Raw genomic sequence first — 25,987 nt, forward strand, 5'->3', positions numbered from 1 at the left:
GGTGTTAACTGGGGGATTAACTGTTATGTGACAGATGCACAAGGACAAAACTGGCAGTATCTTTGCCAGCCGGGATCCTTCCCTGAGGAAGCCATTTCTGCCCAGATGTTTAGAACTGGAGTGCATGTAGCTTACTGCCCTTAATCCAGTCCTAGAGCCCCTCACAGTTTGGCACTGATGTGCAACCTCTGACCTCCATCTTGTTCAGCGTGGATGGAGCCAGTGGCTCATTCTGGCAGTCACACTCTGGAGGGAAGTGGCTGTTTGGTGTTGCAAGGAGCGGTGACCTGTGGGAGGATACTAGAGGCCACCTCGTAGAACTCAGGAGCCTCATAGAGGCTACTGTCTCTTTCTTTGCTGCCACCATGGCATAGAGTGTTCTCTGCTGGCTGCTAATCTCTTCTGAGATCCTTTCAGCTTTTCTACCATGTTTCTTTGTGGAAAGCACTTCCCTTTATTATTATTTTTTAAAATATTTTACTTATTTATTAATGAGGAAGATAGGAGGAGAGAGAAAAAACCAGACATCACTCTGGCACATGTGCTACCAGGGATCGAACTCAGGACCTCATGCTTGAGAGTCCAAAGCTTTATCACTGCACCACCTCCTGGACAACAAGCACTTCCCTTTAGATACTACTGTGGCCAGATGCACAGACTAGCCTGCACCATGGGTGGAGCCCACTATCCCAGGCTAGGGGTGGACACCATGCAGACTGTTCCTAATTCAGCTCTAGACACAAGGCAAGAGATTGTACCAGGGATGGCACCTGCCCACATGCTGTCTGCATTTCTTCTTTTTAAAATTCTTTTATTTATTTATTTATTTATTTATTCATTCATTCATTCATTCATTCCTTTTTCATGAAAGAGAAAGAGAACAGAGTATGTCAACTCTGGCTGAGGTGGTGCTGCAGTTGAACCTAGGACCTCAGGACTTTAGGCATGGAAGTCATTTGCATAAATATTATGCTGTCTCCCCAGCATTTAATACGTTTTAGAGGGCTAGTAAGGAAGAGTAGTCACAATCTTTCTCTCTTTCTCTCTTTCTTTCCTTCTTTCTCTCTTTCTTTCTTCCTTCCTTTCTTTCTTTCTTTCTTTCTTTCTTTCTTTCTTTCTTTCTTTCTTTCTTTCTTTCTTTCTTTTTGCCTCCAGAGTTATCACTAAGGCTCAGTGCCAGCACTATGAATCCACTGCTCCTAGAGGCTATTTTTCCCATTTTGTTGCCCTTGTTGTTGCCCTTATTGTGGTTGTTATTATTATTGCTGTTATAGTTGTTGTGGTGGTTGGATAGGACAGAGAGAAATCGAGAGAGGAGGAGAAGACAGAGAGGGGGAGAGAAAGATAGACACCTGCAGACCTGCTTCACCTCGCTTAATTCACGAGGTTCTGAGTTCAGTCCCCAGCATTTTGAGTACTAGAGTGATGCTTTGCCTCTTTCTTTTTTTAAAATATATTTGTTTGTTTTCCCTTTTGTTGCCCTTGTTTTTTTATTGCTGTTGTTGTTATGATTGTTGTTATTGATGTCGTTGTTGTTGGATAGGACAGAGAGAAATGGAGAGAGGAGGGGAAGACAGAGAGGGCGAGAGAAAGATAGACACCTGCAGACCTGCTTCACCGCCTGTGAAGCAACTCCCCTACAGGTGGGAAGCTGGGGGCTTGAACTCGGATCCTTATACCGGTCCTTGTGTTTTGCACCACGTGCGCTTAACCCGCTGCACTACCACCCAACTCCCCCCCCCCTTCTGTTCTTTCTTAAGTTTTTATTCAGTACATTATTTTAATGAGAGAGATAGATATGGAGAAAGAGACCAGACCCCTATTTAGCTCTCTCTAGTGCTGGTCCCTGGGGATTAAACCTGGGACCTCAGAGCCTGAGGCAAGGGAGTATTTCAGAACCAACCACCATGCTGTCTCTCCTGTCCTGCTGTATGCTCTTCTAGAAGCAGAGGTTCCAGAAATATCCATGGGGGAGCAGAGGCCTGAGGCCAGTGGGAGCCTAAGGACTGGCCCTGTGATGTCCTGCATCTCAGCAGAGAAGGGGACGGCCAGAAGCAGCCACGACCCCAAGGGCGAGACTGGCGCATCCCCCTGCTCAGGGCCCCCTGCAAGTGACTGGAGCTCTGAGGACGAGGGGAGCAGAGGCAGGTCTCTGTCCAGGCACACGTCCACCCTGTCCAGCCAGACATCAGAGGAGGGGGCTCGGGGTAGTGATCCCTACCTGACGGCCTCGGACGACAACAGCTCCGTGTGTGATGAGGATGCAGGCAGGGGCAAGAGGCTGGGGCAGCGGTGGCTGCTGTGTTGGCAGCGGGAGGCCCAGCGCTGGGCACAGGGCGGCTGTGCAGGACCTGGGCGCTGGCCGGCAGGTACCTCAGGGCAGTGGAGAGGGCGCCCTTGGGACCCTGCACCAGACGGCTCATCCTCCTCCAGTGAAGCCGCCAGCCCCAGCCCCAGCCTGACCTACAGGCAGCCTGGCCCCCTGCTCTGGGGGGGTGCCCCCTGGCTGGGCCTCCCTGCTGGCCTGGCCCGGAGGCCCCTGAGCCAGCCACAGCCTTGCTGCGACCGTGCGTCCAGTGCCCACAGGAACGCCCTCAGCATGATCCGGCCACTGCGGCCACAGGAGACCGACCTGGACCTGCTGGATGTGGCCAGTGGCAACCAGGGCAGCCCTCGAACCCGGGACTGCCAGGATCCAGCCCCTGAGCAGGATGGCAGGGACACTGCCTGTGGGCAGCCCCCAACTCCGCCCCTGCACCGCTTCCCCTCCTGGGTAACCAAGAGGCCACACACCCCACCCCTACCTCCCTTTCCTTCCACCTCCCCTGCACGCCTTCCCCTAGGTGGTAGGGCTAGGTGCTAGGCGCTAGGGCTGGAACCTGTTCACATGCTTGGCAGAGCAGGTGATCTGTCCAGTGAATGTCTCTTCAACATAATTTCTTCCTTTTGTTGAGCTGGGACCTTATGGTGCATGATTTGACTCCTCCTGGGTCATGCTTTCATCCAGGTAGACGGGAGAGACACCATGGCACTGGAGCTTCCCCCAGGAAGCACTGTGCATGGCAAGACTGAAGCCTACCTTGTGAGCGGTCTCTCCACCCCCTGTTTTCTTCAGCCATGTTGATGGAGACAGACTATTTTTTCATTTTATTTTTATTTATTTGATTTGCTAGAACAGAAAGAATTTGGGGGTGAAAAAGAGAAGGATAGAGACAGAGAGATACCTGCAGCCCTGCTCCATCACTTGTGAATCTCCTCCCTTGCAGGTGAGGCGTAGGGGCTTGAACCTAGGTCCTTGCACAGGGTAACATATGTACTTAACCATATGTGCTACCACCCAGCCCCATGGGCTAGACTATCCAAGATGCTGTTTCTGTAAGTCAGTGCTTGGGAATAAACTTTCACTAAACCTTTCTCTCACCTTAAAAAGAAGCTACAAATACCAAGTACTAGCTTCTTTTGGTAGAAAAGAGGGAAAGGTGAAAAATGAGTCAAGTAATGACCCAAAATACACTTCCACCTGGCACCGCAGTCTGGCTCAGTGGGCACCTGCCTAGGCCCATCCTGCCCATCCCCACACTTTTCTCTCATCCCGGAACAGGGAAGCCTGCCTGCCGGGAGTCCTGGCTTTGCCATGGACCTCACTCTCTCTTTTCTGCTCCAGGAGAGCAGGATCTATGCAGTGGCCAGGTCAGGCATGCGGATGTCAGGAGCCCTCACCTTGGACAGCACCAGCAGCGGTGAGTAGCTTTGCAGCCAGGTGGGCCCTGAGGGAGCAGCATCAGTGGCCTTAACCTTGGGATCTTGAGATCTTGAGATCCAGAGGGGTAGGTCAGGTGGGGGCTGCAGCAGCCAGGAAGACATGGGGTCTAGGCTTGAAGGATGAGAACATTCCAAACTGACTTATAGTGCTTGAACACTAACATGCCAGAACTGTCTGCCAACAATGCTGGTGCTGGGGAAGGTCACTCTGAATTTGTCTGACCATGAGACATCTGCAGGGTCAACCTCTCAATGGGAATGCCCTGCTAGCACTGGGCAGCGTGATGTGGACTTGCCAAGATGGGACAGTGAGCAGCCCCAGAGCTGGGCAGGTGTGTCCTGTCACTCAGAGACAGAGGGGAAGGCACTAGCTCTGCCACCTTCCAGCTTTCTATTTTTTTTCTCTCTCTTTCTTTTTCTTTCTTTATTTCTTTCTTTCTATTTTTTTTTTGATAGGACAGAGAGAAATAGAGAAGGGAGAAGGAGATAAAGAGGGAGAAAGACAGAGAGACACTTGCAGGGACCAGACAATGGCATACTTCATTAATGGCACATAGTACTAAGTGCAAGGGACAGTGCAGAGATCTGGGTTTGAGTGCCCCCTCCACATCTGCAGGGAGAATGCTTCACAAGTGGCGAAGCAGGTCTGCAGGTATCTATCTTTCTTTCTCCTTCTCTACCTCCCCCTCCTCTCTCAATTTCTCTCTGTCCTATCCAGAAAAATGGATACCAGGAACAAATGGGGAGCGGGGACTTGAACCTGGGTTCTTGTGCACAGTAATGAGTCCACTCAGCTGGGTGCACCACCCACCACCAGGCCCCACCTTTCACCTGTTTATAGCTGTGAAATCTGGGCATTCTCCCCAGACACTAAACGTGCTCTTCTATTTTATTTTATTTTATTTTATTTTATTTATTTTTATTTGCACCAGGGTTATTACTACACAACAAATCCCCTACTCCTGGTGGCCCTTTCTTTCTGTCTGTTTTTTTTTTCTTGTTAGGACAGAGAAAATTTGAGAGACAAGGGGGAGACAGAGAGGGAGAGAGACAGTGAAACACTCACAGCCCTATTTCACATCTTGTGAAACTTCCCACATTTAAGTGGAGACTGGGAGCTTGAACCCAGATCCCAGCACATGGAAATGTGTGCCCCCAACAGAGTATGCTCCTGCTTGACCCCTCCTTCCTTTTCCTCTCTGTCAGATTGCTCACAGCTGCTGGGTGTAATGGCCAGAAACCCAGGCCCTGCCTGCCCCACCTCCAGCCATGCTGGACATTGGGCCCAGCGTATGTCCAGCATGGGTCAACTGTGGTCCAGCATGGGTCAAGTGTGTGTCTGCAGGCTGTGGGGCCACACTGCGCTGCTCTGAGCAGGGGGCCGTGGTGGCCCATCCTGTGTATCACCTAGTGTCCCTAGAGAGAGGGAGATGACTCTCTCCCCAGGATGCTCGGTGACATCCAGGAGGCTCCTGATGTGTCTGCTTGTGTTCCAGGTCCCACGGTGCTGCCCCCTGAAGGTACCACAGGCCCCTACATGGCGTTCATCTACCGGGACGTGACAGCCCCCGTCTACACCACCCTCAAGGGGGTAACTTGCTTCTTCCTGCCTTTGCCAGTGCCCATAGATCTCACTTTATCCACAGTGACAGAGACAGAGATAGAGACAGAGACAGCCTGGCATCACTCCCATCTGCATGCTGGTGCTGCAGGAAGCCCAGGCCTGCACAGCCAGGGCACCAGCAGACGAGCTCCATTCTCCACCTTCCCCACAGGCTTTCCCTTTTCAGGGCGCCCCTGCTCCCCCCCACTGGACAGTAGACAGCTGCTTGGGGCTCAGGGTGTTTGCACAGGGCCTAGTCAGGCCTTTATTTCACTCTCTTTCCATCCCCCACCCCTTCTTCTGGGGTCCGGGGTCCTGGGCCGGCTGTTCCCTGCGTCTCTGATAGCTGGTGAGGGTCCCATCTCAGATCCCCAGACCCCTGCTCCTTCCAGTGGAATCTGAGGTCCCCCTGGCCCCACTGAGCTCTTACCATGGCCCCCAGGTAGAGGGTGGACTCAGCTGTCCCTCTGCACCCTGATGCAGTTGCCCCTCAGAAAGCTGAATCCTGGGATTTCAGGTTGTCACTGTGTGAGAGGTGATTCTGGTGACTGGAGGCCCCTATCTCTCTCTAGAAGGCGACTCAGGTCAGCTGCAGCCCCTCTCTGGATGAGTCCTCTGGCTCTGAGGAGGAGGGTGGCTCTAGGCGCAGCTCCTGCACCTCAGGGCCCCACCCAGGCAGCCCCCCTGGGCTCACTCGAGGTAATGGGCATGGTATTGGATGGTAGGGGACCTAGGGATGTGGGGGACCGGGGGTGAGGGGGCCCAGGGATGACTGTGGGGAGGGGTTGGAGGAGTGAGGGGTGTCTGGTGGACATAGGGCAAAGGGGGTCTGGAGGCACAGGGGCTTGGGTGGGGAACTGGAGGCAAGGACCACCCCAGAGGGAAGGGGACATGTCTTGGGGGTGTGAAAGGCTCAGAGGCGACCCAGCGCCTGCTTTTAGCCCATTGAGAGAGGGCTGTCCAGTATGAGGGCCTGCCTCTGGTCCAGATTCCCTCCTGGCTCCGGGCACAGCACCTGGGGCTGCACTTTTTAACCTTGGGTCTGGGCGTGGGGAATAGGCATGTGTGGAGGTTGTGGGGTGTGTTTGTGGGGTAGGAGCATTGCCTCCGGGAGAGTGAGGAGTGCACGGGGTGGGGGTGCTGGGGGAGCCATGTTACTGGTGACAGTTTACCACATTAATGATGTCTGAGTTCTTAAGTGTTTCTGTACCCTGGGGCTGTATAGAGAAAGAAGGAAAGGGAAAGAGGAAGAAAGGAAGGGAGGGAGGGAGAGAGATAGGAAGCAAGGAAGGAAGCTCACCTGGATAGAGCTTTTTTGTCCTGTGTGCCACCCAGGTCTGAGCTCGACCCCACCTCACTGGAGAAATCTTCAGTGCTGTGGTCTCCCCCACCTCTCTCTGTCTTTCTGTCTTTGTCTCTCTGTGTGTGAAAACGTCACTCCAGGCTGGGGAAGTGCTGGGAAGACAAACAGGAGATTAGAGTGCTGGCAGCCAGGTAGGAGCAGCCTCCCATGGGCAGTGATACTGGACCTCTTGCTCTCTCAGGTGTGTCCCTGTCCTCAGTGGCTTCTGACGGGGACTACGCCATCCCCCCGGATGCCTATGGCACAGACCCCGAACCCAGCCAGCCTGAGCAGAGGCCCCAGAGAGGCTGCCCCACACCCTGTGATGGCAACAGGCAGGTAGGGCTCCCACCCCATCAGCAGGTTGCATGCCACCAGGAGCCCCCCCAGTCCCCACCCCATCCTTTAATACTTTGTCTGGACCAGGAGCCCCTGGAGAAGTCTGGCTACCTCCTGAAGAGGGGGGCCAGAGCACAGGCCTGGAGGAGGCGCTGGTTCATCCTCAAGGGCGCAGAGCTGCTATACTACAAGTCCCCAGTGAGTGCCCGGGGAGGTGGGCATCCTACCCCAAGAGCCCCAGGCCACTCCCAGGCTCCTCTTAACCTCCCCAGTCCCCCTAGGACCCTCCAGCCTACTCCAAAGCTTCCCCAAGGATTCTCCCATCTCCCAGGCTCCTTCAGCTTTCCCAGCCTCTCCTCACCCCTCAGGCCTCCCCAGGCCCCCCAGACACCACCAGGCCCCCCAATCTCTGCATTGCCTTTTCCCCCCAGAGTGACGTCACCAGGAAGCCCCAGGGCCACATCGAGCTCACTGCTGCCTGCAGCCTGCTTCGAGGAGACAAGCAGACCGTCCAGGTCCCCAGCTCTGTCTGTCCAGCCACAGGAGCCCCCCAACCCAGACGAAGAGAGGCCATAGCATCCTATTCACAGCAAGGCCCTTCCTAAAGACCTGACTTGTTTAGGACATGAGATAGCATTTGCCATGAGACGGACAGAGATAGACAGTATAGTCAGATCACCACTCTGCTCCATGTGGCCTTATGGGGGCAGTATGATGTGGGAAGGGGCATGGTCATCTCGTGTTCACAGTCTCCCACCTTTCCCCTGTAGTTGACCACAGAGAAGCAAACGCTCTGCCTGGGTGCAGACTCCCCCAACCTGCTGGAGGACTGGATCCGGGCGCTGAAGAGGGCACTTTGTGCCCAGGCTCACGGCCTGCTGTCCTTGCCAGCCGTGGGCAAGCCAGCCGTGCAGGGGCAGCTCACCAAGGTGGGGACCACTCACACATGTGCACACACACACACACACGTACACACAAGTGCACACGTGTATCCGAACCTGGGTGCCCACTCGATGGGGAGGGTGTCCTCAGCATGGGTCAGGGCAAATGCAGTAATGATGAGAAGTGGCGCGTCTGACCGCCTATGTAGACATGCCAACATTACTGTTTTAAAGCACAGTTTATTCTTCTTTTATTTATTTGTTTGTTTGTTTATTTATTTATCCTGTTTAAAAATGTGAGATGTGCTTAACACTATCTGAAGTCTGGGCCTGACACACAGAGTTGGAGATCTGACAGTCTGTGGAGGCAGAGAGGCCCCCCCCAGGAGAGTACACACCCACATGGGCTCTGCTGAGAGGGCTGAAGTGGCTGAGATGAGAAAGACTGCACCCAGCTGCTCACAGATACCCCACTCCACACCCCAGATAGCATCTGAAGTTACAGTGCGATTGTCATGTGTCTAATGAGGTCATTGGAATACAGTGCTACACTGTCCCCTCACTCTGCTTCACACCAGAAAATATCTGAATGGGGAAAAGCCCGTAGCGCATTGTTGCCCCTACTTGATATTTGTTCAATTTTACTTTTTTTTTTTTTTTTAAATATTTATTTTATTTATTTATTCTCCTTTTGTTGCCCTTGTTGTTTTATTGTTGTAGTTATTATTGTTGTTGTCATTGTTGGATAGGACAGAGAGAAATGGAGAGAGGAGGGGAAGACAGAGAGGAGGAGAGAAAGATAGACACTTGCAGACCTGCTTCACCGCCTGTGAAGCAACTCCCCTGCAAGTGGGGAGCCGGGGTTCGAACCGGGATCCTTATGCCGTCCTTGTGCTTTGCGCCACCTGCACTTAACCCGCTGCGCTACAGCCCGACTCCCCAATTTTACTTTATTATTCCCCCCCACTACTGGGGCTTAGTGCCTGCCTAGCCTTACCACTTCTGGTGGCATATATATATATATATATATATATATATATATATATATATATATATATATTCCTTTTAGCTAGAAAGTGAGAGACAGGGATAGAATTAGAGAGAGAGAAAAAAAGGAGGGACACCGAAACACCCTTCCACCCCTTGTGAAGCCTCCTCCTTAAGGGCACTCCTCTGTGGTGGCCTGGGCTCAAGCGTGTATGCCCTCTGGGGTGAACATCTCCTGGCCCCCCTTAATACTGTTTTGTACTATTGAGGGGGAGATTTCTGCTAAGATCAACATAATTAAGTTTTACCAAACAGAACATGAAGAGTAACCTACACAGCTATGTTACTGTGTGCTTTGCTTGTGTGAAGTAAACACTCAAGGCTGCCCAATGCCACCACTCGGCTCACACTCACTATAGGAATGGGCACAGCTGCATTCAGTCATGTTTATAAACACTGGCTCATTGAAAAGAGAAAAGACCCTCTGACACACTCAGCAAAGGCATGGACACTGCTCATTCCAGTCACACATCATTAGGATGTGCTCACTGCTGGATTGAGGAAAGCCTGATGCTGTGGCCCAGAGCTGCACTTGACACATTGTCCATGAGACTCCCACATCCTGCCTCCACCCCACCCCCTCCCCTCTGTACAATTCCTCTGTCTTCAGAGTCCCAGGCTTGGCTGCCAGGAGAACTTCTGCTGTGGTGCAGAATAAGCAGGTGGCTCTCGGGTTCCGTGGCCAAAGCCTTGGGGTTCAGGTGCCGATTGCTCTTCTCCAGGCATTTTCTGTGTTTTGTACCATTGTCTGTTTTCCATAGTAAGTCCACCTGTTTCAAAAATACTAATATAATCAGATCTGCATGTAGGAAGTTTTTTTTTTCCTCCAGGGTTATGGCTGGGTCTTGGTGCCAGCACTATGAATCCACCTCTCCCGGTAGCAATTTTTCCTTTTATTTTGTTCTTCCTCTCTCCCTCCCTCCTTTCCTTCCTTCCTTCCCTCTATTTTAAAAATATTTTATTCCCTTTTGTTGCTCTTTTTTATTGTTGTAGTTGTTGTTGATGTTGTCATTGTTGAATAGGACAGAGAGAAATGGAGAGAGGAGGGGAAGACAGAGGGGGAGAGAAAGACAGACACCTGCAGACCTGCTTCACCGCCTGTGAAGCGATTCTCCTGCAGGTGGGGAGCCAGGGGCTCGAACCGGGATCCTTACACTAGTCCTTGAGCTTTGTGCCACCTGCACTTAACCCGCTGTGCTACTGCCCAACTTCCCCTTCTTTCTCCTTTTATTAGATAGGATGGAGAGAAATTTAGAGGGGAGGGGAAATAGAGAGGGAGAGAACAAGACAGACACCTGCGGACCTGCTTCACCACTTGTGAAGTGTACCCCCTGCAGGTGGGGAGTGGAGGCTCAACCCTGGGCCTTGTGTATATAATGTGTGTGTTTACCAGATATCCCACTGCCCGGCCCCCTAGACTCTGCTTCTTAGACACAAATTTTGCAGAGAATTGGCAAAGGCTCTCGCTAATCTGTGCTTCTTCACAGGCACATTGGTCTGTTGTAAAGAGAGTACATTTCAGACGTACTCTCCCGGGTCTTATGACCCAGCCTTCAGCTTTGATGCAGCTTCTTTCTGGAGTGTGTTTAAAAGAAGGAAGAATGTGCATAACAGACTGTTTAAAACTTCCAGGATGTGGAAATGTATTTCTGCAGTTAACTGAAATGAAGCATTTTTTCTGCAGCAGTGTCCTGCACTCGCCTAAGTGCAATGGGAGGCTCAGAGCCTGCTCTCCAGGGTGGGAAGTGTCCTGCCCCTTCACTACACAAGACCACATGCTCTGGCTCTGCCCAGGAAACTAGGGCGGGCCTGGGAACTCAGTACATCTAGGAACTTTACTTAGAGCAACACTGGGTGGTTTTGTGTGGACCTAAAATGATGTTATAAATACTACAGTGGCCTTGGCAGGAAAAACAGCACCCCCACCCCTTCAGCTCAGAACAACCTGGAGGTCACCAGTGGTCCTGATTCCTATGTGTGCCACCCCATGTGTGGTGGACACACCTGTGAGGCATGTGTTACCACAAGGCTACCTACATAGGAGGGGACTAAATCCATGGTCTGAGGACACCATTCTAGAGCAAACTTTGGGCAGGCCTCACCTGGCCTCTTCTGAGTTGGGGCGGGGGGTATGGAGGCTGCCTGCCAAGAAGCATCCAAGGGTGCCTATGGAGCTCAGGGGAGCCGCAGACCTCGAGGTCGGGCCCTAAGCAGCAGGTGACTATGCCTCCTCTCAGGTGAAGCACGGCTACTCCAAGAGTGTCTGGTGTGCACTGATAGGGAAAACTCTCTACTACTTCCGGAGTCAAGAAGATAAGGTGTGTATGTGCTTCCGATTCCAGGAGGTTTTACTTACGTTGACTCTAAGTTTTCCTTTCACCTTTCCTTCCTCAAGCCAAACTGTTAGAACCTTCGGTAAGGCTGGGATTCGATGTGACATGGATTGCAGACGAAGTCACAGCCTGCAAAGGGCTAGGGGCTTTATGTTGTGTCTGTGGGTCCTTGAACCATGAGTGTTCTGAGAACTAGAAGAGAGGATTGCCCACTCGCACTCTCCCTGCCCCTCTGTCTCAGCTTCCCCAGGTACTGGCTGGCCAGAAAGTTCTGGAAGGGAGCAGTAGGTGAGGCCAGTGGGGGTGGCACTGGGCCACTGTTTCTGTGTGTGGTGCCAAGGTTCTTTCCATCTTTGACATGCCTCTGGCCCCTTGTGCTGTGCAGAGCCACTGCCCAGCGCCTTTCTTGGATTGAGCTCCCATGGTGCTCCCTTGTGTTGTCGGGGCTCGAACCCAGGGCCTTGAGTGGGATAAGACTGTGCTCTCCTGAGTGAACTGTCTCCTGGCCCTGCACTGGTGCTTTTGGCCAGTGGCTAAGTCCAACCACCTTTATGGGGAAAGCCAAGTGTGTGTATTAAGACACCCTTGCTGACTGTCAGCTGGCCCGGCCTGGAATATCATTGAGCTGTGTGGGAAGACAGTGGGTGTGCTGGTTTGGTTTGAGCTGCTGCAGCACCTGCAGTGCACCTGGGGACTCTGGCACCCTCCGGGTCCCTGGCCTGAGACTCGGTGCCCCCTCCCCAGTTCCCCTTAGGGCAGATCAAGCTCTGGGAAGCCAAAGTGGAGGAGGTGGACAGGTCCTGCGACTCGGACGACGACTATGCGGCGAGCAATCAGGGCCTGCTGTCCCCCCGTTACACGGTGGGAGTGCACCCACCAGGCCAGGGCCCCACCTACCTACTGCTCAGCTCCAGGCCCGAAAAGGTACAGGTGGGCGTGGGAAGGGGGCTCCTCTCTGAAGGGTGGGCAACACCCCTGTGTACATGCTGACCTCTGCCTTGTGTCCCTCAGCTCTGTGGTATACCTCACAGTGGGTGCTGGGCAGACTCTTACTGCCCATCAGTGTCTGCCTGACCATTTGAAAATCACAATTTAAAAAAAAAAAAAAGAAAAAGGGTTGCAGGAAGCCCTTATGTGTTGTTCTTCTGAGCCCTGAGCAGATGGTGGCATGTGGAAGTCTCCTTCCACAGATGGGCGCTTTCCACTTCTTTCTTTTTCTTTCCTTTTTTTTTTTTTTTTGGGGGGGGGAGGTAGGGAGGAATTTATAGATCTATCCAGAAAAGCAGAGGCACCCTCTGCCTATGGCTTGGGGGACTAGCTCTTGGGAAAGGAGGGAGCCCAGTTCAGGGCTCCACCAGGAGTGGAAAGCATCTGGAGTGAGGACAGGGAGTGTACACAGAGCCTAGCTTGGCTGCATGAGGAGTTGCCAGAGAGACAGCATCCACTTTAGTCTGTCCGTTTCCTTGGCGTCAGGGTGATGGTAGGGGAATGGTGCAGGCCAGAATCTGAGTCCTGGCTGTGTTCTGAACTGGCCTTGGTGTGCTGTGGGCTGAGGCCCTCTCATTTTGATGCAAGTGGATGCCCAGTGTCCCAGGGCCAGGTGTGAGATGGAATTTCAGTGTGGTTTTAATTTGCATTTCTCTAATGAAGAGTAAAATGGAACTTTTATTTTTTTAAGACCTCTGTACACTTTTTTAAAAAAATATTTTATTTATTTATTAATGAGAAATATAGGAGGAGAGAGAAAGAGCCAGAGAGCCAGACATCACTCTGGTGCATGTGCTGCCGCTGCCGGGATTTGAACTCGGGACCTCATGCTTGAGAGTCCAATGCTTTATCCACTGTGCCACCTCCTGGACCACGAGCATTTTTTTGTATATGTTTATTTATTCCCTTTTGTTGCCCTTGTTGTTCAATTGTTGCAGTTATTATTGTTACTGATGTCATCGTTGTTGGATAGGACAGAGAGAAATGGAGAGAGGAGGGGAAGACAGAGAGGGGGAGAGAACGACAGACACCTGCAGACCTGCTTCACCGCCTGTGAAGCGACTCCCCTGCAGGTGGGGAGCCTGGGGCTTACACCGGGATCCTTAAGCTGGTCCTTTCGCTTCACAACATACTTGCTTAACCCACCCGACTCCCAAAGTAGAGCATTTTTTCATGTGTCTGCAGGTCCATCTCTTTAGAGAACTGTCTGCTCACTTCTGTGGCCCCACTTTGGTTATCTTTTTCCTTTGATCTTTCTGGATTTTCCAAACATTTATGTGGTTGTCTGCTTGTTCTGCGAGTTGAATCTTTTTTTTTTGCCTCCAGGGTTATTGCCGGGGCTCAGTGCCTGCACCACAAATATACGCAGAGCCTACTGCTCCTGGAGACCATTTTCTTTCCCTTTTGTTGCCCTTGTTGTTTTATCATTGTTGTGGTTATTATTGTTGTTGTTGTTGTTGCTGTCGTTGGATAGGACAGAGAGAAATCGAGAGAGGAGGGGAGACAGGGGGAGAGAAAGACACCTGCAGACCTGCTTCACCTCCTGTGAAGCGACTCCCCTGCAGGTGGGAAGCTGGGGGCTCAAACTGGGATCCTTATGCCGGTCTTTGGGCTTTGCGCCACGCCTGTGCTTAACCCACTGTGCTACCACCCGACTCCCTGGGAGTTGAATCTTAATCCTGGTTGAAAACCTGGCTCTGGAGTTAGCTGGAGTACTGCCACAGAGGAGTGTTCCCCGGCTGTACCCGGTGCCTCCTCCTGACAGGACTACCAGTCTGGAGGTGACACAGGAGGTGAGAACATATATTAAGTACATCCCTCTCCTAAGTCTGCCTCCCAGTCCGACTCCACCTCCTGCTTGGCCTTTCCACTAATCTGTGTCCTGGTACCATCCAGCATTCTCCTAGACCCTAGGCTGACTGACTCTGCTTATTGCAGGACACATGGCTCTATCACCTGACAGTGGCTGCAGGTGGCAACAGCGACAACGTGGGCTCAGAGTTTGAGCAGCTTGTGTGCAAGTTGCTGAGCATTGAAGGAGAGCCAGGTAGGCTGGGTGTGTGTGTGTGTGTGTGTGCGTGTGCGTGTGCGTGTGCGTGTGCGTGTGTGTGTGAGAGAGAGAGAGAGAGAGAGAGAGAGAGAGAGAAAGGACACAGCTTCAGCCCCCTGCCAGATCTCCTGTTTGCTCTCAGGCTGTCATCTACCCAGACTCTTCCCCATGTCCTGTGACTGCTGCCTTTGCCCCTGGTTCCCTCTGTCTGAGTGCTCCCCAGATTGTGGGGGTCTTCCCACCCTCAGCCCCCCTCACCCAGGACAGAGAGTCAGTCCACAGGGAGAGTGATGTCCCCTTCCCCGCAGCACCTGCCCCTTTGTCCTGAAACTATTGCCCATTGAGAGGCTTTCTCTAAATCCAGATCCCACAGTGCCAGCACAGAGATGGAATAGCTGCGGTCTAGGGTATCCCCCATCTCTCTTCTCCTTCTGCTGCAATTTCTTCCCTAGACCTCTTGCTAGCCCTGCCATGTAGTCAGCAAGGTGACTACTCTCCAGCCCAAGGTGGTGCCCTGGGAGGTGCATTCCCACCTAGAAACCCAGGACCCAGCTCTTCTGGATCCAAATCAGGATCTAGAGGCACTGACAGCCTAGGGATGGAGAGTAAATAGCAGAGCCCGGAGGGGTCTCTGGTGAGCATACCGCTCCCAGCTGGGGCCCTGTGGACACAGCTCTGCCTGACCTCCTGCCCTGCCCTCCTTCTCTGACTCAGCCTCTCAGATCTGGAGGCACCCCGCCTTGTGTCACAGCAAAGAAGGGATCCTGTCCCCACTGACGACACTGCCTTCCCAGGCTCTGCGGACGGAAGCTATTAAGCTATTCAAGGTGAGAATTCACATCAGTAGCACATGAGGCTAAAAACTTAGCTGGAAAAGTTGTTTTTTAGCTGGAAACATGCTTTAGGTCACTTTAAGAAAATTTAAAATAATGATAATGAAGAAATTCATCGCTTTCCCTCACTGTGAGGATGTTTGGGGTTTGGGGATGGGTCCTCTGCTCCCATGTGCTTTCACTTCCCTTGCTGATGGGGACAAGTTCACAGAGACTCAGGCAGCCATCAGAGTAGAAGCTCTGTCCCTCAGCACACAGACCCGAGGACTGCTGTGCCCCTCTGGTTGTCATTGAGTGACCCCTATGGGGCCAGATGCCACTCTCTAACATCCCTCTATGGAGTCTGAGGAGCTCCCCAGGCATCTGAGGGTGGGTGTGAGTGCCCAAGCTGCTCCATCCCTGTGGACAGGGCTGTGCAAGGGGCCTCCTGCACTGTGTGTGTGTGTGTGGGGGGGACTGCTGACCAGCCTGCCCTGGGTGGGCTTTCTCGGCTTTAGACCTGCCAGCTGTTCATCAACGCTGCCGTGGATGCCCCAGCCATTGACTACCATGTATCGCTGGCACAGAGCGCACTACAGGTGTGTCTGACACACCGCGAGCTGCAGAGTGAGCTGTGCTGCCAGCTCATCAAGCAGACGCGACGGAGGCAGCCCCACAGCCAGCCTGGCCCCCTGCAGGTACTCGGCCAAAGGGTGGGGCGGGGTGCAGGCAGCTGGCCACTCCTGCCTGCCTCTGTGTGGGGTATGGGGGCCTGGTCTCCATCTTCTCCTGTAATATGTGAGCCCCACTGGCTGGTGTGGAGCTGTTGTGACCCTGTGGTCCTGTCCCTATCCCTGTCCTCATCCCTGTCCTCCCTGTAGATGAGTGGCCCCTGCTGGCTGGTGTGGGGCTGCTGTGTGGGTCACAGAGACCCTGTCTTGTGTGAGGGCACAGGAAGGCATCCAGCTGGTGCCTGACAGTGCCCTGTGTGCAGGGCTGGCAGCTGCTGGCGCTCTGCGTGGGGCTTTTCCTGCCGTCACACCCTTTCCTGTGGCTCCTGCGCCTGCACCTGAGAAGGAACGCTGACACCAGGTGCTCGGGGATGTGGGTGGGGGGAGTCCTGGTGTGCCCTGTCTTGGCTTCCCTAATAAGGGTGGATGTGGCCATGCCAGCTGACCCAGCTGCTCAAGCACATGTGTGCAGAGCCTTCTGGGGGTCATCCAGGGCCCCTAAGCCCCAGCCCCACGCCACTCCTCCTTGTCCCTGGGCTGTAGTGCTCCATACCAAAGTGTGTGTGTGTGTGTGTGTGTGTGTGTGTGTGTGTGTGACTCTTTCTTCCATGAGAAACATCTCGGTTCTCAAGGCCATGGAGGGGGGTGGGACAGCTCCTGGGCAGGAGTCGTTGGGGCCACTTTGTGCAAGTGTAGACAGGGACTTGGACTAGTTAGACCGACAGGAGGAAGGAAGCAGCTGCACAGTGGCACAATGGGAAGCCAGCCCCAGTTCAGGTCCACTGGGGGGCTCCAGCCAAGACCATGTAATGTTGGTGGGTGCCAGGACTGGTGATGCTATGTTCCTGGGATTCATGTGTGCACATATTTTTGTTTGCATTTTTGTTTTAGCCTGAGCTCTGGCTTATGTTGGTCTGAAAACTGAACCAGGGACCTTGGAGCCTCAGGCATGAAGGTCTGGTGTATAACTACTGTGCTGTCCTCTGGTTTCTGACTGGCCACACTAAGCAGAGTGTCTGTGTGCTTGTAGAGTGCAGTGTCCTGGCCCTCCTGCTTCTCACTGCGTCCCTCAGGTTGATGGGGTGGGTGGTTTCCCCCATGTTCTATGGCGGCTGACACAAAGATGAAGATGCCCTGAGTGATATTGACTGACTCTACCAGCAGCCAAAGTATCTAGAATGTGAGAAAGGTCATGAAGGTTTAATAGTCCTGGCTAGGTGAGATGAGCTCTGTCTTGGCCACCACAAAGCTGGCCTCACAGCCTTGTGGAACAGTCAGGTGGTCAGTCTGTCTCACCTTGCATTTCCTGTGCAGAACGGAGTTTGGAAAGTATGCCATCTACTGCCAGCGCTGTGTGGAGAGGACACAGCAAAACGGGGACAGGGAGGCCAGGCCCTCACGCATGGAGATCCTCTCCACCTTGCTCCGGAACCCGTACCACCACTCCCTACCTTTCAGCGTCCCTGTACACTTCCTCAACGGCCTCTACCAGGTGGGGGCTGCCGGCTAAACAGCCAGGCTGTGTACCTCAGTAGGATAAGAAGCCACCTCTGGGGATAGCATAGGAGTGTTGGCTCTGGGGACAAGAAGTGAGTGTCACCTCCAGGGACAGGAAAGGAGATGATCACCCTAAAGACAGGAAGTGTCACCTCTGGGAACAGGAAGGAAGATATCACCTCTGGGGATAGGAACTGTCGCCTCTGGGGAGTGTCACCTCCAGGGACAGGAAGGGAGATGTCACCTCTGGGGATAGAAAGTGAAATGTCTACCTCTGGGAACAGGCAGGATGTGTCACCTCAGGAACAGGATGTGAAATGGTCACTTCTGGGGACAGGAAGCATCACCTCTGGGACAGGAAGTGAGGTGGCCACCTTTGGGGATAGGAAGTGAGTGTCATCTCTGGAGACAAGAGTGGAGATGCCACTTCTGGGGACAGGAAACACATCAGAGATATGTAAACCCATGAGATCTCCTGTCAGGAGGGTTGAGTTTGAAGAGTTCTATTGAGAGGGCTCACCAGGAAACAAAGCCACAGGCACAAGTGAGGGAGTTGGCTGTCAGTGTGGTCACCACCACCCCATACTCCCACCATCAGGAGCTGAGTGCAGCTGCAGACCCAGAGGCCTCCACCATGTGAGGGTATCACACTTCCCATTTGTTTCCTCATGGAGGGCATGGGCTGCCCAACCTGGGCCTGCTCCTGGCATTCAAAAGGCGTGATCTGCTTCACCCTGAGCCCTTTGGCAGAAGCCTCAGCTCTGCATCTCCACAGCCAGCTTCTGACTGAGGGACACTCTTTCAGTGGAGCCACAGATGAAAGCCTGTGAGAGCCCTGTGGCTGTCGTGCTCTGACTCAGGGACACATCTCTTCTGCTAGGTTGTTGGCTTCGATGCCTCCACCACAGTGGAGGAGTTTCTCAACACCCTAAACCAGGAGGCAGGCATGAGGAAGCCTTCCCAGTCGGGCTTCGCCCTGTTCACTGACGACCCGGCTGGCCATGACACTGAGCACTGCCTGCAAGGCAACATCAAGGTGAGTCCCATGGAGCTGGACACAGGAATGGAGCAGAGCCATGGAGGTTGAGTCACAGGAGTCAGGGCTATGGGAGATGGGACCACAGGGAAGTGAGGCTATAAGAAGTAAGGCCACGGGGCGGGGGGACCAGAACCAGGACTCATGAGGAGGTGGGGCCACAGGAAGGCGGACCATGAAAGTCAGAGCCATAAGAAGGCAACACCTATGGGGAGGTGAGGCCCAGCTCTTCCCAAGGATGAACACTCACCTCATAAAGCACAAGGGGAGTCGGTGAAGCATAGGCGGTGTCTCAGTGTTGGTGTGGAGATTATTAAAATGATGCTGTGGGCTAACAGCAACATAGACAGCTGAACTACTGAGGCCATTGGCATGCCTGCTGTGTGCCCTCATGCCTGACCGGAAGCCAGAAAGACGGGCCCCACAATGACACACCTTGAGAGCTGACCCTGCTTATCCACCACAGGCTTGACTTCCTGCATCCGACTTTTCACTGCATTTGGGTACAGTCCTGTAGCACAGCTGCACGGCAGTGTAAGAGGAAGGTTCTCAGTACGTGACAGCGGCTGCACACATCTGACATGTTTTCAGGGGCAGTGCTTTGGTCACAGAACACATGTAACCTCAACCCACTGAGGTGACAGAGAAGATACAGAAAGACACATTTGCTGTGGTGTACCAGCCCATGCCAGCTGCACTCACATCTGGTGCCCAGGGCACAATTTCACCATTCCAAGGTCTCTTTTTCCATTTAAATAGAAAAGCAGAGGGGAGAGACACTGCAGCACTGTTCACCATTCAGAAGCTTCCTCTTTACATGGTGCTTCCATGCAGTGAACAGGGGCTCGAACCCAGGTCCTCGTGCTTGGTAGAGTATGTGCTGTAGTGAGTGAGCCACTGGCCAGCCCCCTCAAAGGTCATTTTTTAATTTGTTGCTTGTTTGTTACAGTGAGTGTTGAATCTTATTTTATCTTTGCAGACTGGGGCCTCATATATACACAATTTCACAACTTCAGGCCACTTTTTCATTCAGAGAGACAGGGAGGTGGGGAAAGGCACCACTGTACCAGAACTTCCTCAAGAGCCATGGCACCTCTCCTGTGATGCCAGGGCCTGAACCTGGAGTCCACATGGCAATGTATGTGCCCCACCTAGTGAGCAGTCTCTCCAGCCCCACATGACAGCCCCCATGAAGCCTATTAAGCACTTAAAGGCAGGAGAGTTACCATAATAGTTATGCAAAGATACTCTCATACCTGAGGCTCCAAAGTCACAAGTTTGATCCCCTACACTCCTATAAGCCAGACCTGAGAAGTGCTCTGAAAAGAAGGAGGAAGAGGAGAAAAAGAAAAAGAACCTTAGTCCATTAGTGTCTTGTTTAGCAAACACCCCTTCCACCTGCTAATTTCTTCAGCTGAGGGAAATCAGGGCAACTGACAGTCTTCTCTCTTCTGCTCAGGCAAGTCCTGCTGAGCACCATGATTCCTGAGATTCCAAGAAAGACATTCCTGGAACTTAGTCAGTGAAAGATAAGCTAGTGTTTGCTGTTGACTTAAACTCAGTAAATATCAGGGCTTTGGCCAATCCCTGCTTCCCACATTGCTGAGAACTGATGGTAATTGTGGAACTGATGGACAGGTGCAGCTGACAGACATGCATCTGGGTGCTGAAGTGTTCTTTCTCCTAAAAAGGCAGCTGGAGCTGTACCTCTGCTTTCACTGGGCACTCCGAGATGCTGGAGCTGGGACTTTCAGAGCAGGAGGCTAGTCTTCTTCAGTGACTGTATCTTGAAAGAATGTCTGGAAGCTTACTTCCTGTCCCTGGGGCCCTTCACTTAGTCCTTTCTGAACCCAAAGTCATGGTGACAATCCCAGGGACCCCCTGTACACAGGCTATGTGAGCCTGGAGTGTTTAAGACGAAAACGCCCAGCCAGAGTTGCTCTTCCAAAGCCACTATTCAAAGGCTCCCATCCCTTTGGTTTGATGACATTAATCAAAATTGTTCTACCCACAGACATGCTTGTCTTCAAAACATGCTACTTTGAAAAGAGCATAAATCTCCCTTTTCTGCTTCCCTCCTAGATCTGTGACATTATTTCTAAATGGGAACAGGTTTCCAAAGAACAGCCACCTGAGAAATGGGAAGGTACGAGAACCGTTCGTCTAACTTATAAGAACAGGTGTGTAACGCCCGGGCAGGTGTCCACTGTGCCCACTGTGGAGGCTGGGACGCTGTGCTTGCTTCTCAGTACAGATAGCTCCACTGTGCTAGGAGGAAACTGTCTCCCCAAAGCTTATTTCTTTAAAAATTATTTGTTAGGGCTGGTAAAACAGCTCATCTGGATGTTGTACCATAAGCATGACAGGTTTGAGCCCAATCCCCACTGAGGACGCTTCAGTGCTATGGCATCTTTCCCTTTCTCCCTCTCCTTCTTATTAGTGATTTAATACTGATTTGAAAAATTATAAGATAATAGGGGTATGATTCCATACAGTTCCCACCACCAGAGTTCTGTGTCCTGTCACCTCCATTGGAAACTGCAACAGTTCTCCCAAGGTCACCAATATGGGCTGATTCTATAACTATCTATCTATATCTATGTGTGGATATATACATCTACATATTACCATTTTTTAACCGTCCTGTCTTCAATTCCTTTTTAGTTTACCCCATACCTATTACTACTTCCAAGTATCTTCTTTTTCCTCTTCTCTCTCAGATAAGCAAAACTGTGCCTGGATTCCTCTGGTGTTTTCCAGATCTGCTTCCCTTTCATCAGACTTCTCTTCAAAAACTATAGAGGCCCCTTTGTCTCTCTGTCTCTCTCTATCTGAAAAAAAAAAAGGGGGCGGCTTGGAATGGTGACGCCCCAATGACAACAACGACAAAGACTGTGTTTATTTTATGAGGAGACACCAGCTTCCCTATCAGCTCTGGCACATAGTGGCGTGGCCGTCACTCCTGGGCCTCCCACAGGCAAGTCCTCGCTCCACCCACTAGCCAGCTGCCTGGCTGCAAACTTTGTTCTCTAATTACAGTCTCAATTTGTTAATAATTACATTTTATAAAAATATGCATTTTGGGCTGGGCAGTGGTGCACCTGGTAGAGAATACACATTACTGTGGTCTCGGACCCAGGTTCAAGCTCCTGTTTCCCACCTGTAATGGGGAAGCTTCACAAGTTGTGGAGCAGGACTGCTGGAGTCTCTCCCTGTCTCTACCTACATTTTAAAAAGGCTGAGGAGTTGGGCGGTAGCACAGCAGATTAAGCGCACGTGGTACAAAGTGCAAGAACTAATGTAAGGACCCTGGTTCGAGCTCCCGGCTCCCCACCTGCAGGGGGGTCGCTTCACAAGCAATGAAGCAGGTCTGCAGGTGTCTATCTTTCTCTCCCCCTCTCTGTCTTCCCCTCCTCTCTCCATTTCTCTCTGTCCTAGCCAACAATGATGACATCAGTAACTACAACAATAAAGCAACAAGGGCAACAAAAGGGAATAAATAAATAATTATTTTTTTAAAAGGCTGGGGTTCAGGTGGTGGTGCACCTGGTTGAGTACACATGTTACAATGCACAAGGGTTCAAGGCCCCAGTCCCCACCTGCAGAGGGGAAGTTTCACAAGTGGTGAAGCAGGCCTGCAGGTGTCTCTCAGTCTTTCTCCCTCTCTATCTCTCCCTTCCTCTCAATTTCTGGCTATCTCTATCAAATAAATCAAGATAATAAAAATTAAAATAAAAAAATATTGCAGGGGTCAGTTTGGACAGTGGTGCATGTGGTTGAGCACACACATCACACATTAGAATGCACAAGGACCCAGATTTAAACCCCCACTCCTCCCCTGCAAGGGGGACGCTTCATGAGCAGTGAAGCAGGTATGCAGGTGTCTCTGTCTCACTCCCTCTCTATCCCTCCTCAATTTCTGTCTGTCCTATCAAATAAAATAGAAAGAATGGAAATAAAAGGCCATCAAGAATAATACAGCTGGGGCTAGGTGGTGGTGCATCTGGTTACATGTTACAATGTGCAAAGACCCAGGTTCAAGCCTCTGGTCCCCACCTGCAGGGGGAAAGCTTCACAAGTGGTGAAGCAGAGCTGCAGGTCTCTCTCTCTCCCTCTCTCTCTCTCTCTCTCTTTCTCTCTCTCCAGTATTTCATTTATTAATGAGAAAGATAGGAGGAGAGAAAGAACCAGACATCACTCTGGTACAGAGTTCAGTGCTTTATCCACTGTGCCACCTCCCAGACCACTCTCTTTCCCTATCTCCCCCCCACTTCCTCACAATTTCTGACTGTCTCTATCAGATAAATAAAGATAATTTTTTTTTAAAAAATGATACTGCTGTGCAGACATCAAGCCCCAGTGGTAAGCATGATGGGGAAACAATTTATGTTTGGAGGTCCAGAGTGCTTACTGGGCAGGGTGTGGCCCCAGTTCAGTGAGGGAGGTGGCACTCGGGCGGGAAACTCTGGACTGTGAGCTATCCCTCTGTCTGTGTGAAGCACAGGTGGGTGTGGGTGAATGGACTTAGGCAGGGGTGAGGCCGCAGGAGTGAAAGTGACTTCTAGATGAAGATATGGGCAGGTGTCTCGGGCAGTCCCACCATTTCTCTTCCCCCCTTGACCTCAGGCCCTGGGGCTCTGAAGTCATGTCAGGTGTCTGTTTCTGACCGGATGCATGCATGCACCCCCACTCCTGTTCTCCAGGAGGTGTCCATCAAGCCTCCTGCCAGCCTTGCACAGCTTTGTGCCCTAAACAGGTGACACAGGGCACAGTCACAGTGGCTCACCTCCTTGATGGACAGACAATAGTGTCACAGATGATAGTGTCCTCTCTCAGAAGAAAGAGTGGTTTCCTCAGGTGGCCCAGGGGCCCACTTCCAGCCAAGAGTTGGGGTCAGTGGGCTTAGAGTCCCAGCAGCCAGGCCCAGGGGTTCTATATTAACCTGTTACTGGTGTCCCCCTGCATACCCGCACGAGAAAGCCCTAGGGAGCTGAGCGGATGCCACCCATCCCTGACTGTCACCAACCCCACAGCCTGGCTTCACACAGGCTGCAGAGGGAGCCCACGTTCTCCCAGACCCAATGGGTCCAGTGGGAGAAAGAGGCCTGCCCAGCAGATCCTGAGCCTTCCCTGTACCTGAGTGTGAGGCCTGGCACCATGTGGAGAGCTCCATGGATAAGGACCAGTGCTGCTGTGTCTCTCTCTCTGTGCTTCTCTGTCTCTTGATAGAAGAGACATGTACAAGGCCCGGAGTTCATTCCCTGGCATTGCTCTGAAAATCAGATAAATGGGGGTGAAATGGAGACATGGGCCTCAGAAACACAGAAGAGAATACATCCTAGTTCTAGTACACTCTAGAGAAGACAGAGTGTGACAGCAGTGGCCTTCTACATTTTAAAAATCTTTTCTGTGGTCTGGGAGGTGGCGTAGTGGATAAAGCATCGGACTCTCAAGCATGAGGTCCTGAGTTCAATCCCTGGCTGCACATGTACCAGAATGATGTCTGGTTCTTTCTCTCTCTCCTCCTATCTTTCTCATTCATAAATACATAAAATCTTTTTAAAAAATCTATTCTTTTTAGTTTTATGAGAGAGAGGGAGAGGGAAAGGGGGAGGGAGAGGGAGAGGGAGAGGAAGAGAGCCAGAGAAAGAACAGCTGAGCTCTGGGAGGATGTGGTGCCAGGACTGAAACTAGCACCTCTGTGGCTTTGGTGTGCAGGCCTGCAGTCTCCATGCTGCCTGTTTACACAAAACCTTATGACAGTTTTCTTTGTCATGAACACAGAGTGACTCACAGGGCTGGCTGCATTGTCACCAGCAGCTCCACAGCCAGTGCTGTGAGTGACTGGGCACCTCTAGGCCATGCTGTGACCTGTGACCAGCAAGACAGCCCCAGAGACTTTGGGACAGAGCAGAGATGCATCTAGAGCCCTCCTGGCAGCACGGACAGAGTGGGTGCCATCTGTGCAGCTGGTGTTCAGTCAGGGATGCTCGATGCTGAGGGGTGGCGCTGGGCTTGGTACTGAGACAAGCATCCTGGTGTCACGCTGCATCTCCCTGCTCCCTCTGGTGACGGCTTTACCAGGTCTGCAACACCCACACACCACTCTGCTCCCAGCCAGACAGGAGGCTGATGTCGCAGGCCATCACAGACCATCAGTATAGCAGACATTGTCACTGGTCTTTGTCACAGGTCATTGTCTGAGGCTGCCATCACAGGCCACTGTCACAGACTATCCTCACAGGCCCTCTGGGCCACTCTGCAGTGGAGGCAGCTGTCCCTTGTCCACCACACAAGCTCTGCCAACTAGCTCCTTGGCTGAGAAGCATCGTGACAGATCTTAGTCCTTCATGCTTTTTCCAGAGAAGCTTCCTGAAGGAAGCAGCTCTTGTGGGTCTGCAGCCTCTGGAGAGGACTCCCAGAGTACAGGAGTGGAAGGAGGAGGCCCCACCTTTAATGTGGGGACACTTTCCAGGGAAGACATACAGATGTGAGGAGAGTGCTCCACCACAGGTGTGATCAGAGCAATGCCAGTCAGACGACTTCACTCAGCATCAGAGAGGCACCAATCAAAACCATACTGAGACCCACCTCACACCCAAGAGAACATCCAAGTCAACAAAACAAGAGGTGGCAGGTGGTGGAAAGCATGTGGAGAGAGGGGCTCTCTCTGTTCCACTGCTTGTGGGAATGTCAGCTGGTGCAGCCTCTGTGGGAAACAACATGGAGAGTCCTTAAACCAGCAAAAATGGAATTACCTTATGGCCCAGCAATACCACTCCTGGGCAGTTATCCAGAGGACATGCAAACACCAACCAGGAGGGACATGCGCACTCCTGTGTTCATAGCTGCATTATTCACAACAGCCAATGAGTGGACACAGCCCAAGTGCCCATCCATAGACAGCCAGATAAAGCAGTTCAATGTTCAGTGGAGTACTGCTCTGTGATTAAATGGGTAATATTGTGTCCTTTGAGACAAGATTAATAGAAGGAAGGAAGGGAGGAAGGAAGGAAGGAAGGAAGGAAGGAAAAAAAGAAAAGAACTGGATAATTCTACTTATATATAGACTATGGGGTCCTAAAGCAAAAGAAATACTAACTAAAGTGTCTCCCAGCATCTAAAATCTCTGGTGGACATAGGAGCAGGTGGGGACAGGTGGCAGTCCCTTTGGTATGGTGGCATCGGACTCAGGTGATGGGTGAGCTGAGCCTCAGGCATGCATGGTGAAGTTGGACTCCTGACCCTGACCACATTGTTATGCCCACATGCACCTGCCACAAGATCCCACCTGGAACTCTGGCCTGTGGTCTCCATGGTCCCCACCAGGATTCCTCACTGCACTCATGTGTCTCCCTGTGAAGCAGGGGCAGGGCCTCTGGCCCAGGACAGGGAGGGCCTGGGCACCATCAAAGGAGAGGTAGACATTGTCTGGGAGGAGTGGGCAGAGCAAGACAGTCAGGAGTGGGGTGAGGCATAGTGGAGAGAAGCAGACGGTCCTGTGAGGATTCTGGGAAGATGAGGACAGTAGCTGAGGAGGCAGGCTCTACAGAGATGTGTGTGGGGC

The 25,987-nt window shown here is 52.1% G+C and overlaps 1 protein-coding gene across 9 annotated transcripts in view; it reads left to right on the forward strand.

Moving 5' to 3' along the window:
• The window catches only part of PLEKHH2 (pleckstrin homology, MyTH4 and FERM domain containing H2), a 58,022-nt gene that overhangs the window by 23,821 nt on the left and 8,214 nt on the right, over positions 1–25,987 (forward strand). For 8 of the 9 annotated variants that reach the window (XM_060186951.1, XM_060186948.1, XM_060186954.1 and 5 more), the window contains 17 exons: positions 1,944–2,773; positions 3,665–3,740; positions 5,259–5,353; positions 5,938–6,064; positions 6,910–7,046; positions 7,134–7,244; positions 7,478–7,561; positions 7,817–7,975; positions 11,212–11,292; positions 12,052–12,231; positions 14,233–14,341; positions 15,059–15,171; positions 15,675–15,854; positions 16,151–16,248; positions 17,202–17,379; positions 18,265–18,420; positions 20,503–20,600. In XM_060186951.1, coding sequence (XP_060042934.1) covers positions 1,944–2,773; positions 3,665–3,740; positions 5,259–5,353; positions 5,938–6,064; positions 6,910–7,046; positions 7,134–7,244; positions 7,478–7,561; positions 7,817–7,975; positions 11,212–11,292; positions 12,052–12,231; positions 14,233–14,341; positions 15,059–15,171; positions 15,675–15,854; positions 16,151–16,248; positions 17,202–17,379; positions 18,265–18,420; positions 20,503–20,600 — 2,812 coding nt within the window. The remainder of the gene's footprint in view (positions 1–1,943; positions 2,774–3,664; positions 3,741–5,258; positions 5,354–5,937; positions 6,065–6,909; positions 7,047–7,133; positions 7,245–7,477; positions 7,562–7,816; positions 7,976–11,211; positions 11,293–12,051; positions 12,232–14,232; positions 14,342–15,058; positions 15,172–15,674; positions 15,855–16,150; positions 16,249–17,201; positions 17,380–18,264; positions 18,421–20,502; positions 20,601–25,987) is intronic. The other variant, XM_060186955.1, reaches the window with a different exon arrangement.

The sequence above is a fragment of the Erinaceus europaeus genome, chromosome 3 (genome assembly GCF_950295315.1).
Source record: "Erinaceus europaeus chromosome 3, mEriEur2.1, whole genome shotgun sequence".
NCBI lineage: Eukaryota > Metazoa > Chordata > Mammalia > Eulipotyphla > Erinaceidae > Erinaceus > Erinaceus europaeus.